This window comes from Vulpes lagopus, chromosome 12 (genome assembly GCF_018345385.1).
Source record: "Vulpes lagopus strain Blue_001 chromosome 12, ASM1834538v1, whole genome shotgun sequence".
Taxonomy (NCBI): Eukaryota; Metazoa; Chordata; class Mammalia; order Carnivora; family Canidae; genus Vulpes; species Vulpes lagopus.
In genome coordinates this window covers 12947380-12960862 of record NC_054835.1, presented here as the reverse complement: position 1 = coordinate 12960862, position 13483 = coordinate 12947380, and the positions used below count along the sequence as shown (strand labels likewise).

Below are 13483 nucleotides of genomic sequence, written 5' to 3'. Positions count from 1 at the left end.
GCAGCAGCCAGAGGGTGTCAGCTTCCCGTTGGCAGGTCCTCAGGCTGCACTTTATCCTGCAGACACACTGCCCTTTCCACACGGGAAGCTTTCGGCCCCACGGTCCATGTTTCCACTTTGCATATCCTGCTCTGTTCTGCCCTTGAGGGTTTTCTGAGCTCCCTCTTCTGTTGCCAAAATCAGCATTTACTGTCCCTCAGCTGCGGGAGAGCCTGAGTGTTGGGGAGTAAGGAGCCGCTCTGACACCCACAGAGGTGAGTGGAATATTTGATGCAAATGAGCTCGCAGGGGAGGTGGTGTCCACTGGGCTGGGGAGCAGAGCTACCGAGGGTGCCAGCTGGGGGTGCCAAGCCTGGAAAGGGAAACTTGCCACAAGAACTTGGACTTTGCTTGGGGTTTCTGGAGAATGAAGTCAGGCCTGGGTGGTGTGGACAGTCCAGGGGCAGGCAGGACCACAGGTCCATTCCCACCCGGGGAACTGCTGCGCCCCACCGCCTCCTGCACAGGGAGGAGGTTGCGGTAACACTAGCAGGTAATGCTTACTCCTGGCACTGGCTGTGGGGAGGGGTCTGCTGAGAGTGGCTGGCCCTTCGATGTCCCGTCCCCACAGAGGAGAGGCCAGCCAGCCTGTGCGCCTGTGCGGCAGGCGCACGGGCTGCCACCACGGGGGCCCGTCTGCAGCTCCCTGAAGTCCTCTCTCTGAGACACACATTTGACTGAAAAAGGCTTTGTGCTGCTCACAGAGGAATAGTTTTCTCCACAGCTTGGACATAAAGGAGGCCAGGGCCGCTCAGCCCCACGGCTGTCGGGGAGGCCTTGTGGGCTCTGGCTGCCTTCTTCCTAGGTGCTGCTTGGTGCACAGCCAACCTGGCCCCCCAGCCTGGGCCCTGGCAGTGGGTGGCAGACTCTGGGGGTATCCAGTCCAAAGACACTTCCTGCCTTCTGGGGTCAAAGTGATGAACAAGGGAGCCAGCAGGGCAATGCAGGTTCTCTCTCCAGATCCTCAGGGTGCAGGAACAGACACTAACCTGCCAGTGGTGTCACCAGGGAGTCCCTCCCCAGGTGGGCTGTGCAGACCATGGGCATCCTCTCAAGCCTTCCCATGCAAGGAAGAAATCAGAGGTGACCTCTCTGGCCTCTAGGACATGCAGGTCTGTGTGTGGAGGCCAAGTGAGGGTCCTTGCCAGCGGCACCCAGGCCCCCCCACCCAGGCTGGAGGGGTCTGGAAGGCAGGGGCTGTGCCACAGGGAAGGAGAAAGGACACAGACAGAGTGGGCGAGGGCAGGGCCTGCTCCACACCCCTGGCTGGAGGTGCCGGGGGCTTTTGTCCACCCACGTCTCTCTGACCTGACCCCCAGCCAGACGCAGGAAGTGTTTACTGTTGGACTGGATGCCAGAGAGAGACCAGGAAATGCAGGAAAATGGTCAGCCAGAAAGTGATGTCTAGGGCCAGCAGCGTGGGAGCCAGGCCCAGCCCGCCAGAGGAGGGAGGGCCAAGGGCCAGGGAGGGGGAGGTCCGGAGCAGCAGAGGGAAGGGCTGCCCTCTGGCCTGTCCCCCAAGGGTCCTGCGGCTCAGCACAGGGTGGCACGGGGCGCCTGACACGGGGGAGCTGGGGAGGAGGCCCGGGCTGGACGGGGCCTCCAGCGCAGCCTCCTCCGCCGCCCTTCCCCACCTACCCCCCCACCGCACAGCCCCCCTCCAGAGCGACGCTCCCAGCCCTCCCCGCCGTCGGGCGCATTCTTCTGTTTGGCTGTACGTCGTGCCGTCCCTCCGCGCGCGTCTGTCGGTCTTTCTTCTCTTCTTCTCTCGCTCCCTCCAAAGCCGTGGCCCCCATTCATTCTCAAGGCCTCTGCCCTTTCCTCCTTGCCGGTCCCCGCTCGGCGAGCAGCTGCTATGCTAATGAGGGCGAAGGGAGGTGGGGGACCGGCGGGCGGGGGAGGCTGGGGGGCCCCGGGAGGTGGGGGGGCAGGGGCGCGCCTGGGGGCGGGCTAGAGGAGGCTGAGGCGGGGGAAACCAGCCTGGGGAGGCTGGGGGCTCGGCATGGGGGGTGGGCAGTGGGGGCCCTGGCCCAGGGAGGTGGATGGGCGCTCAGAAAGGCCGGGATAAGGTGGGGACCCGGGGGCTGCCCCGCCACCCTCGACTCCAAGCCCGTCCTGCGCACCCACTCGCCAGGCGCGGGGTGTCTGCGGGGTAGAGACCAGCTGTCATCTGTGTTCTGGGGTCACGGCCTGGGACAGGCCGTCGGTTCCGAGGTTCCCCGCCCCCGCCCCCGCCCGGCGCCCCGCAGACCCTGCTGCATGTGGGGGCTGCCATGCGCCCCCCAGGGGGTCTGAGCCCAGCCGGATGCTTGCTCACTGAGGGCGGTCCGGGGTTATCCCCCCAGAGGCGGCGCCTGAGTATCCTGGGCTTCGGTGGGACTGGGGCGGCGGCCCCCGAGGATCCTGACCAGCTGCACCCCCTGACCCACGTCCGAGAAACCACGAGGGTTGGGGTAGGGGCCCCCCCCCGCGAGCCTGGCTCTTGGCGCCTGCGACGCCCCTGCGCCTTCCCAACCTCGACCCCCGACTCGACCGAGACCCCACGCGCGGTAGGGGCTCTCCTCCCGCCCCGAGGCAGGCTCAGCCCCCCAGTGGGGGCGCCGGCCCAGAACCGCGCTGCGCGGGCTGTGCTGCCGCCCTGCGGCCGCGCCGGGCACTGCGCCCACGGGCCCGGGGCTCCCAGGGCGCGCGCGACACACGCACGACCTCCCCGCGGCTCCTCGCCGTTCGCACGCGCCCTCCCGGCCCGCTGGGGACACCCTGAAGCCGCCCCAGGCCTGAGCAAGAGGCGGGTACGTTGACTCCATAGCGACTCGTGGCTTCCGCGGTCCCCGGAGGACGCGGTCTGGGAAGTGCGTCTTCCACTGTCCCCATGAAATGATCCGCAGGGGTGTGCTGTTCTCCCACCTGGCCCAGTGGGGAAGAGAGGGCACTCCAGGGCCCTGGGGCCACAAAGAATGGATGACCAACAGGTCATAGGCTCTGTCGCACACCCGTGGACGTGGCTACCCCATGTCACACTTCGGGACCAGAGTCATGGCAGGGGCGGGGTGGGGCGCTCTAGATCCCCGTCGGGGACCGGAGCCTCAGCAGAGGGCTGGCGGGGGTGGAGGCCGGCCTTGGCCCCTTTCCGCGGGCCCCCACTCCACCACATCCCCGTGGAAGTGGTGCCGCGGGACAAGTGCGGGTAAGGAAAGTCTGTGTGCAAACTCCTGCCTGCTCGGAGCTGGAGGCTGGACAGCAGCCTTGAGGCCGGCTGGTCCCCCAAAGGATCAAACCCACTTCTGCAGGTCTGCGGGCCTCTGGGGGACCCCGGGCAAGAACCCCGGGCAACCAAGCTCAAGACGTCCCAGATACGTCCCAACCAGATAGAGCAAAATTTCTCAACGGAGAAGTCAGGCAGCCCGGGCATGGGACGCGCTGTGAGGGCCCCGCTCCCCGACACTGCGGGCCGTGCCGGCTCCTGACCACCGGGCTCCCTCCCACAGCGCTGCATTTCGCCAGCAGGTCCAGCCCCCGCAGCGGGCAGGAAGGAGCGGCGCTCGGATCCGCTCCCGCAGGCCGGTTTCTAGGAAGGGCCCCGACACCTGCCCGCACCCCATTGGCTAGGGCGGGGTCACAGGACCAACCTCGCGGCAGGGGCGGCTGGGAAATGTAGTCCATTTCCGCTGTGCCTGGTTGAGCCGGTCATGGAGGAAGCCAGGCTGACCCTTTGGAGTCTGTGCCAGCCCTGGTGACATGACATCACCCAGGCCATGTTGTCAGGTGACGTGGGCGACAAAGGCAAAAGAAAAGTTAAACTTCTTACTACTTACAGCCCACTGACAAATCCTTGAGCAGAGCAAGCGGTCTCAGAGCTCCGCCGCCTCTCAGTAGACCCTATTGAGCGCAACAGACAATCCCTAGCCCGACCCCCCGGGACCGTGAGTCTACTCAACATATAGAGGTTCCTTTGAAAACTTCTTTATCTCTACCCCCACCCCCAGGCTGGCAATAAAACCATTCTTTTTTTTTTTTTTAATATTTTATTTATTCATGGGAGACACACAGAGAGAGGCAGAGACACAGGCAGAGGGAGAAGCAGGCTCCATGCAGGGAGCTCTATTTGGGACCGATTCCAGGACCCCGGGATCACGCCCTGAGCTGAAGGCAGATGCTCAACAGCTGAACCACCCAGGCGTTCCTAATAAAACCACCTTTGTGTGCACCAAAGACATCTCAGGAATTCATCGATCCTTTGCTCGGAACCCCAGAATGTCCTACATCATCAGAGCGATTGTGCTTTCTGCTCTGTCTTGCTCTACCCGTCTGCAAATCCACCCAATCCTGTAGGTTTGGAAGTTTGTACTGAGGAACTTTCTAGGGATTAAAACTGTCCAACGATGGCCAAACAGGAAGAAAAGAGGGGCCTCCTGAGCCTGACCCAGCCTACTGCACAGGCCCAGGAGACAGGAAGGGCAGGCGCTGCGTGTACACCCGCAAGCCCCCGGAGCCCTGCCGAATAGGCCCACTGTGCCCTCGGGTCCTCTGTTCCACGGTGAACAGCACACTGCCACTGCTGAGCAAACAATACAGTGCTTATGGAGCCATCAGGAAATCCAAAGAGGCTCTGAAGCTGGGAAAGTGCTCCAGGAACCCTCTGCTTCCCACACCCCAGAGAGTGCAGAGGGTCTGCAGGTGGAACTGGCCCTTTGCCCCTCAGTCCTCTGTTCCTGGTTCTTGTCGCCTTAATCTTCCTCTCCCTTATCGTGGAGGAAAGTAATAAGTAACCCGGCACTTTGAATTCTCAAGGTCATGTTGTTAATAAAGTACTCCTCAAGGTTTTCTGTGATGTCCTTTTGTGGTGGCTTCTTTTTATTTTATTCAAAGCTAAAAGAAAATTGTTAGGTTTATCATTTATATTCCTAAAACTCAACTGTATTGTGGTATAATTTGCACTCAATAAAATGCAGCCATTTAGAGCCTGGTAGGTACTGATCGATGTTTCCTCCTGCATAACTCATGCCATTCACAATATAGGGAATATTTCCATCACCCCAAAAACCTTCTCCATGCCCCTCCCTGTCAACTCCCCCCAGCTCTACCCCAGATCACTGCTGATCTGATTTCTCTCACCAGGGATTATTTGTGTCTGTTCTAGAGTTATATATAAAAGGATTTGTGTGGGATGTACTTTCTTGGCGTTGCTTCTGACACTTGGTTTTTGAAATGCAGTGTGTTTCAGCAATTTCTGAGGGGCTCAGTCTTTTTTTTTTTTTTCCTCCAGAAAAATCTGGCTGGTACCACACAAACCAACAGGCTAGTTCTCAATGGTAATGTTTCGATGGTGGACAGAATTCTTGTCCTCAATAAAGGTGCTGGCATCACAGAGACACCTCAGAAAACGCTGGGGAGTATGGGCCGGCGAGTCCCCCAACGGATCAAATCCACCTCTGCAAGTCTGCAGGCCTACCCCGCACATTTCCCAAATGGGCCCAGCATGGCCAGTGTCACCCCCTCCTCCTGGATGCTAAGTCCCCAAGGATGGAAAATTCGACCCCAAGTGTCCACAGAGCCAGCCTCACCCAGGGGAACGTGGCAGTCTCACTGCATTGAGGGCTGTGCGCTTGAGGCCAAGGCCTCCCTTTCTCCAGAGATGAGCAGGGTAAGCTGTGTCCTGTCGCTTTGCAGCAGACACGTGAATTGCCAGTCATGCGATGTGGTCAGTATATAAAAATCAATTGTATCTCCATGTCCTATCCATTAACATAGAAAACAAAACTTTAAAAATACTATTACAGGGCAGCCCAGATGGCTCAGCGGTTTAGCACCACCTTCAGCCCAGGGCGTGATCCTGGAGACCTGGGATCAGGTCCCACATTGGGCTCCCTGCATGAGCCTGCTTCTCCCTCTGCCTGTGTCTCTGCCTCTCTCTCTGTGTCTCTCATGAATGAATAAATAAAATAATAAAAAAACAATTAGTTCAAAATGGCTCATAGACATAAATGCAAGAGCTAAAAACTCAAAATCATTTAGAATAAAGCATAGGGAAAAATCTTTAAGATCTGGGGTTAAGCAAGGGTTCTTAGGTACAACGGTGTGATCCATGAAAGAAAAAGAAATGGAACAATTTGACTTCATAAAAATTCAAAACATTGGCTGTTCAAGACATTTTTAGTTATGAAAATTGAGGGACAACCTATAGACTGGAAGAAATTATTTGGAACATAGATCTGATCAAAAACATACAGCTGGGGCAGCCCAGGTGGCTCAACGGTTTAGCGCTGCCTTCAGCCCAGGGCCTGATCCCGGAGATCCAGGATTGAGTCCCACATCTGGCTCCCTGCATGGAGCCTGCTTCTCCCTCTGCCTGTGTCTCTGCCTATCTCTCTCTCTCTCTCTCTGTCTCATGAATAAATAAAATCTTAAAAAAAAAAAAAACATACAGCTGGAATATGTAAAGAGCTCCATCCTAGGACTCTGAGATCACACCCTAAGCCAAAGGCAGATGCTCAACCGCTGAGCCACCCAGGCATCCCGACAGTCTTTTTTTATTACAGCCATCCTGGTGTGTGGTTTCGATTTGCATTTCTCTAATAACTAGTGGTGTTGAGCAATTGTTCCATGTGCTCATCAGACATTTACTTCATTTGCTTGGTTTCACTTATTGTTGAGTTGCGAGAGCTCTTTACATATTCCAGCTGTATGTTTTTGACTGTCAACAGCCAGCGTTGGCAAGGATGTGGAGAAGCGATCACTCCACACACTGCTGGTGTGTAAGTGTAAAACGGTACTGGCCACTTTGGAGAGCAGTTTGGTAGTTTAAATAAAAAAAAAAAACACAAAACTTTTTTCACATGATTCAATCATTCTACTCTTTGGTATTTGTTCAAGATAAAGGAAAACGTATGTCCACACAAAGAAATTTGGGGCAAATGTCCCTTGCACAATTTATTCATGATAGCCAATAAGTGCAAACAACCCCAATGTGCATGGGATGCTTCTGGCCCATGTAACGCAGAGAAAGGCGCCCACAAAGGCAAGCCCTACCCATTTGGGTGAACCTCAAAAGCAGTAAGTGAAAGAAGTCAGACACAAAAAGCTAAAAAGCCCACATACCTGCAACGCCAAATTTTAGAAAAGGTTAAACCTTGGGAGACAGAATTAGTGGTTACCTGAGGAAGGGGTGGAAACGGATTCACAGAAAAGCAGCAGGATGGATCATTCTGGGGTCGTGGAAAGATCCCACACCTGCATTGTGGCACAAGTCTCCAAAGTTACTAAAAATCATTAAATCATCCCCTTAAAAGGAGTGACTTTCGTGGTGTATAAATGATATGTCGATTGAGCTGTTTTTGCTTTTGTTTAAACAGGAAAGTTGCAACGTGAAGAACAAAGTAAAACAGACTGGTTGGAGCTGTGAAGTTGGGTGGTTCAAGTGGGAAGAGCAGAAGGTGGTGATTTGAGGAGTTGGCAGGTCAGGTCATTGCTGGGCTGGGCAGGGGGCACCAGGGAGTGGGGCCGCCCTGAGAGCATCCAGGTGCCTGGCCCATCCCACATCCCCACCAGTATGGGGGATGTAGCTTTGTGATAAAGCTTCAAATGCAGATTTTGCTTTATATACTTTCCCAGGTGTATGTTAGATTATACAACGCTAACCTTTTGTGACATCAACCAAATGCTTTATGGTTTTAAGGAATAAATCTCAGAAATGTGAGCAAGACCTGGCAGAACATGACACAGTCCAGTCAAATGCGTATGTGCGATCAAGCCTGGTGACTGCATGGCTGTGTGATGGAAGCACACTTCCCAAACTCACTGGCCTGTGGATCCGTGAAGGCCCAATTCAAATCCTGAAAGGTTTTCCAAAGAATCTGACAAAGTCAGGGGCGCCTGGTGGCTCAGTTCAGCGTCAGACCCTTGATCTCAGGGCTGTGATTCAAGCCCAGCTTTGGGCTCCACACTGGGCATGGAGCCTGCTTAAAAAAAAAAAAAAAATTTTTTTTGACAAAACCAAGTTCTAAGCGAAAAAAGCCCAAGAGCCAAGTAACTCTTCATGAAGGACGTCCTGCCAGCTGTCCTGACTTCTACAGACTAAGAAGCCGCAGTCATGGGGGCAGCGTGGTGCCCCAGCATGAGAACAGTCCCACAGGCACGTACAGAACCTAGTTTACAGCACAATGGGAATTACAGAGCCTCCAAAACAGAGGAAACTCATTCATAAATATATCAGTAAAATAAAATTTAAACATCAGTAAACATTAAATATAAAAATAATGTCCCATATGTGGGGTTGGATAAGAGGACAGTGTTGCCCTACTTGGTGAGACTGGCCTGAGGGTGCAGAGGGTGGACTGGCCCTCAGCTCGTCACAGCAAGTGGCTCAGGGTATAAGTGCCAACCCATTACAGACAGGACGCTGTGTGCTGTGGTGGGGGTTGCGGGGGCACCAGAAAACTAAAATAAAAATAAAGCAAGATATAAAAAGGCAGGACAACTAAAAGGCACAGAACAAAGTGACAAAGAGAAGGCTAAGTGAGCAGCATGCCCTGGGGGCCCGGGGGTCAGGGCCTAGGACCTCCGGGCTGGACACGGGCTCCCCTGGCGCCCATTCAGCCTTAGACTCCAGGGCTTCTTTCCCCAGCTACTCAGCATGTGGGGTCGGTGGATGCACTGGCCATCCCCCCCAGAGCCCCTTGGGGAACACAGTTCCCCAGTATCTGGGGCACCTCCCTGCCCTGCACCAAACCCCATCACCCCAGGGTTCACAGAGCTTCTCTGGGCTGCCGGGCGCCTCCTGCTTTTGCTACCTGGGCCCGACGACTGCCAGGGCAGGTGGGGTGGACAGCACGGGGAGGGGGGGGTCTGCGGACCATGGGGAGGGGTGGGGGGTGGAGACATGTCCCTCCCCCAGGGTGGGCCAGGCCTGCACCGGGAACACACCCCCGAGACCACCAGGTGGGAGCACGGAGGCCACCGCAGGGCTCATGGGCAGCGGGGGCCACTAGAGCTGGTGGGGGCCACGTGGACACAACCACCGCCCTCTGGGAGCCACATGCAAAGGGTGCCTATGGCGCCTGAAAACCTGCAGAGCTCTGCAGCTGAGTCTCAGGGGTCTGTACCTTGAGGCCTCCCCAGTTCAGCGTCCTGAAGCAAGCTGCTGACCAGGGCGGGGGGCCAAGAGGTCAGCGCCCCTATCTCTCTGGGAGAGTCCCCTCACCTTCCAAAGCATTCAAGGGAGTCCCCTGGATCGCCTTGCTGTGTGGAGACCCACCCAGCCTGTGGTCTTCCAGGAGTTCAGGGGGAACCCGGGGAACCCCCCATTCCCCCAGCTGGAGAAGCCCCGGGGCTTGTGGCCTGCAGGGCTGGCAAGTGTGCGAGGGCTGAACAGAGCATGCATGAGTGTGTCTGAGGGCTGCGGTGGGCACCCCACACAGCAGAGGTCAGAGCCAGCTGCAGGGGACTGCCCTTCTCTGAGGCCATCATGCATCCTTGTAGCCTGGACCCTGGATGGTGCACCTCCCCCACCACCTGCAGGGCGTGCTCAGGCACAGCGACTGGATTAGGGACCCTACACAGGCAGACTGGGGGCTCTGATGGGGGTGAACTGACCCTGCCCATTAGCTCCCCCAGGTCCCTGGGCAAACCACAGGTTGGGGAGGGGCCAGAGACAGATTTATTAGGGGCCTCAGGCCAATGCACAGGCCCCGTCCCTCCTTCTGCCACCACCAACCCAAACCTCGGATTGTGTCCACTCATAGCCACCGTGTCCAGTCGTGCCTACGCTACAAGAGGTTCACGCGGGCCACCACCTGCTTGCAGCCAGTGACAGAGAACTCCCGGCCGGCCACCCGGTAGTAGCTGAGCTGCGCCGCCAGGAGCTCAGCACGGGCCTGCTCGGGGAAGAAGCCCTCCCCGGCCATCTCATCCCGGAAGCAGCTGACCACGTCCTGCTTGTCCAGCAGCAGGAAGGGCACGATGGCCGCGGCCTGCCACAGCGGGTGCTCGCGGACCAGGAGCACCCTCAGACGCGCGCGCAGCTCCTCGTCGGTCTGCACAGCGGCCGCCAGAGCCGGCTCAAGGTGGGCATCAGGGCGCTGGGGCCCCTCGCTGGCTGCGTTCTGCAGCACGAAGCGCGTGATCTCTGCGCCGCCCACGCCGCTGAGGAGCACATAGATGGCGTTGTGGAAGGGGTGGGCGCGCTGCGGCTGCAGGAAGCCGTGCAACTCGTCCAGCAGCGCGGGGGTCATGAGCTCCGCCTCGTCCAGTACCACGAGCGGGGTCTTCTCCTCCACCTCGGCCCGCGCCACCACGTCGGCCACCAGCGCGGCCAGCTCCTCCCGGCAGGCTTGCACCGCCCGTGCCTCGGGGCAGTGGTGCCGTGCGTGGTACTGCAGCACAAGTGCGCCGTCCTCCAGCACCGAGCGGAAGTGGCGCGCCAGCAGGCGGCCCACGTGGCTCTTGCCCACGCCGCTGGGCCCGTGCAGCGCCAGGAGCAGCGGGCGGCTGTGCACGTGCGTGGCCAGGTAGTCCCGCAGCAGCGCCACTATGCGAGCCACGGCCTCAGGCTGACCGAACACGGCGCGCTGCAGCGCCTTCTCCAGCCCATCCAGGTCGTAGCGCTGCGCGTTGTCGTCCAGGTTCTCGATGGCGTTGAGCACCTGGAAGCCCACGATGGCCACAAGCAGCAGCAGGCAGCGCTGCGCGCGGCTGCGGCGCTCGGCGTGGGGCCGGCACTTGCGCGAGGTCTCGGGATAGAGCACCACGCGGCTGCGCCGACGCCTCTTGCGCGGCATCCGGGACGGCAGCTCGGCCGGGCCGTCAAAGGTGAAGAACTGTGGCCGGTCCGGGTCGGCGGGCGGCGCCCCTGAGCTGCAGCCGGGTCTGGGCGCCCCGGGCCCCAAGGCAGGCCCGGCGCCCGGCGGCAGGAGGCGCCGCTTGCGCAGGAGGCACACGCGGCGGCGCAGGCGGACCACGGCGCGCAGGGGCGCGATCACGCTCGAGCCGGGGATGCTGGGCCCCGGGGCCGCGGGCTCCAGACCGGGCTGGCCGCCGTCCATGGCGCAGGGGCGGCGTTCTGCATGCAGGTCGCCCTCCCTGCAACGGAAAGGCAGGAGGATCTCCAAACTTCCGCCCCCCCAAGTTGCTCCCCCCCCCCAGGCCCCCAGAGCGCGGGGGAGGGGGTCCCGGGCTCCCCTCGACCGGCGGACCAGGAAGCGGCACCCCTCGGGGCCCTAAAGCAAATCTCTCGGGTCCTCCCATAAACAGCCGCCGGGCTTGAGGAAGTGGCGGAGGGGGAGGGCGCAGCTTATCGGGAAGCCACCCGGCTTCCTGGAGACCAAGTCGGTGCCAACTAGGCGCCAATTAGGGGTGAAGAAGGGTCAAGGCCCGACCTTGCTGCCCGACCCTGGCCCCAGCTCCCACTGCCCGGCTCCGGAGGCCCTCCGGACTCCCCCCGAGCGCCAACAGGGGCAGCAGAGGGCCCGAGCACCCCTAGATTCCAGAGACCTCCCCTGCACACTAAGAACACTTGCCGGGGGACTAGCCCGAATTTCTGCTGTCTGGACAGACGCAGGCCTCGCACCCCCAAGATCCTCCCAACATCCTTCCAGTGGCCACATACAGTAGCAAGCAGGGAGCCCCCAGAGACCAGCGGGGTGGGGTGGAAAAGTGCACAAAAAGAGCCAGAGGAGGAGACCGAGCTGAAGAGATGCAGGACACACGGACACACACACACACACACACACACACACACACACACGCCCCCAGCCTGCCCCATACCTGCAGCTGTGTCAGGTTAAGCTCTGGCTGGCCCCTGGCCCACCAAGGGCAGCCCCCTCCCCAGGCCAGAGGCTGGGGCTGCAATTCAGGACACAGAAAATGCCGGCTTCCTGGGGACGGTCACGGTGGGGTCAGGGCCCAGCTGGGCCAGCTCAGGCGGGGACGGGGAGGAGAGTGAGTAGCACCTGTGGGTCCCTGGGGCCCGGGAGGAGGGGAGGAAGCTCTGGGGAGGTTTCCGCTTCCATGCAAAGGAAGTGAGTCAGGGGTGTGGCAAGCAGGCGGGACTTAGGCTGGACGGAGGCGCCAGAGGGGGAGGTCTGGCTGCTTCGCAGGTCCCCAGGCCTGGGGTCACCTACCCTCCTCAACCCTGCAGCCCTCTTGGCCCCATCCTTGCCCTCTGGTAAGGCTAGGGGGCACCCCCCCAACCCCGGGATGCCACAGCCGCTGCATCTCAGCCTGTTCCCCACGGAACCCCTACCTACCCCGGGACCTCTCCTGCATCTGACCTCCCACAGGGAGGGGTGCAGGGAAAGAGCACATGGGGCATGCAGGGGGCCATCTGCGCAGCTCCGTGATCCCTGTTCCCCTCCCCCACCCTCTTATTCCCCTCCCCTGACCCCAACCTTGGGGGCTCCCGGAGTAGAGCGCCTTTCCTTCTCCTCATCCTCCTCTTCCATTCTCTCCTTGTCTCCTTCCCTCTTCCCCTGTCCCTCAACCTAGAGCCCTCCCACCCCAAGGACAGGACCGAACAACGGCATAAATTCTAGAGCTGGGGTTAACCACCCCCCACGCATAGCTCAGCATTCTGGTCAGGGAGCAAATTTAGAGAACTTAGGCCAAGATGTGGCAGGTGGGGACTCATGTGTCCCTGCCCCCAGCCCTATTCCCATCTCTGCACAGACGGCCCGAGTGACCCTCTGCTCTTCCCATTCTGACCAACCAAAGTCCCAGGCTCCGGCCCAGGCCAGTCTGCGGCCCTAAGAGGGCTCACCAATCAGTACTGCGCCCAAACTAGTCTGGCCCTGTGTCCCTCTGGCAGAGGCAGTCCAGTCCCTTGGCTGTCCTATGGTCCTCCCAACCTCATGCTCTGAGCCTCCCTGTGCCTCTTCAGCCCTCCCCCCTTTGCCCACACAGGCCCCCCCACCCAGTACTGCCTCTGTAGCTTCCTCCACTTCTCTGACCAGCAGGCGTGACCTCCACCTGGGGAATGTTGGTCACGGGCTTGGGAGTCCTCATTCCATCCAGTATGGGACTCACAGTCCTGGTGATGCATCGGAGTTGCTGTCCTTGCAATGCCCTCCGGCAGGGTCATTGCACTGAGAAAGCCCCACTTATTTGCATGCTCTCCAGCTGTGGGGCCTGACTCCCCAGGACCTTCCTCTGCACAGGGGCAGGGGCTTGGGGCCTTGGGCACCACCCCACAACATGGGCCGGCTGTGCTCTCAGCCTTCCTGGGACTGGGGGGGGAGGGAGAAGGGGGCCACATTGTCCAGATCCTGCCCATGCCCTGAGATCCCAGCTTGGAGGCATGGGGGGCAGGGATGAGGTCCTGCCTGGCTCTCTGCTTCCTGGGGAAAATGAAAGCAGCTTGAAGGGGGCCACCCCCCAGCACCTGCACCACAGATGTCTCCTCCCTAAGAATGTCCCCGCTTCCAGGGGCAGGGCCAAGCATCCAGACTGTGGC

General features: G+C 59.5%; 1 protein-coding gene across 1 annotated transcript; it reads right to left on the bottom strand.

Annotated features, from left to right (window-relative positions):
* Positions 1–6879: 6879 nt before the first annotated feature.
* Positions 6880–13444, bottom strand: TOR4A (torsin family 4 member A). Its single transcript, XM_041725811.1, has 2 exons — positions 11800–13444; positions 6880–11115 (listed from the first exon to the last, which is right to left on the bottom strand). The coding sequence occupies exon 2, from the start codon at positions 11076–11078 to the stop codon at positions 9804–9806; it is 1275 nt and encodes a 424-aa protein (XP_041581745.1). The 5' UTR covers positions 11079–11115; positions 11800–13444; the 3' UTR covers positions 6880–9803.
* Positions 13445–13483: the final 39 nt, after the last annotated feature.

Bases quoted from the DNA above. Each gene is read 5' to 3' on its own strand.
- TOR4A (XM_041725811.1), bottom strand. From the start codon at position 11,078: ATGGACGGCGGCCAGCCCGGTCTGGAGCCCGCGGCCCCGGGGCCCAGC.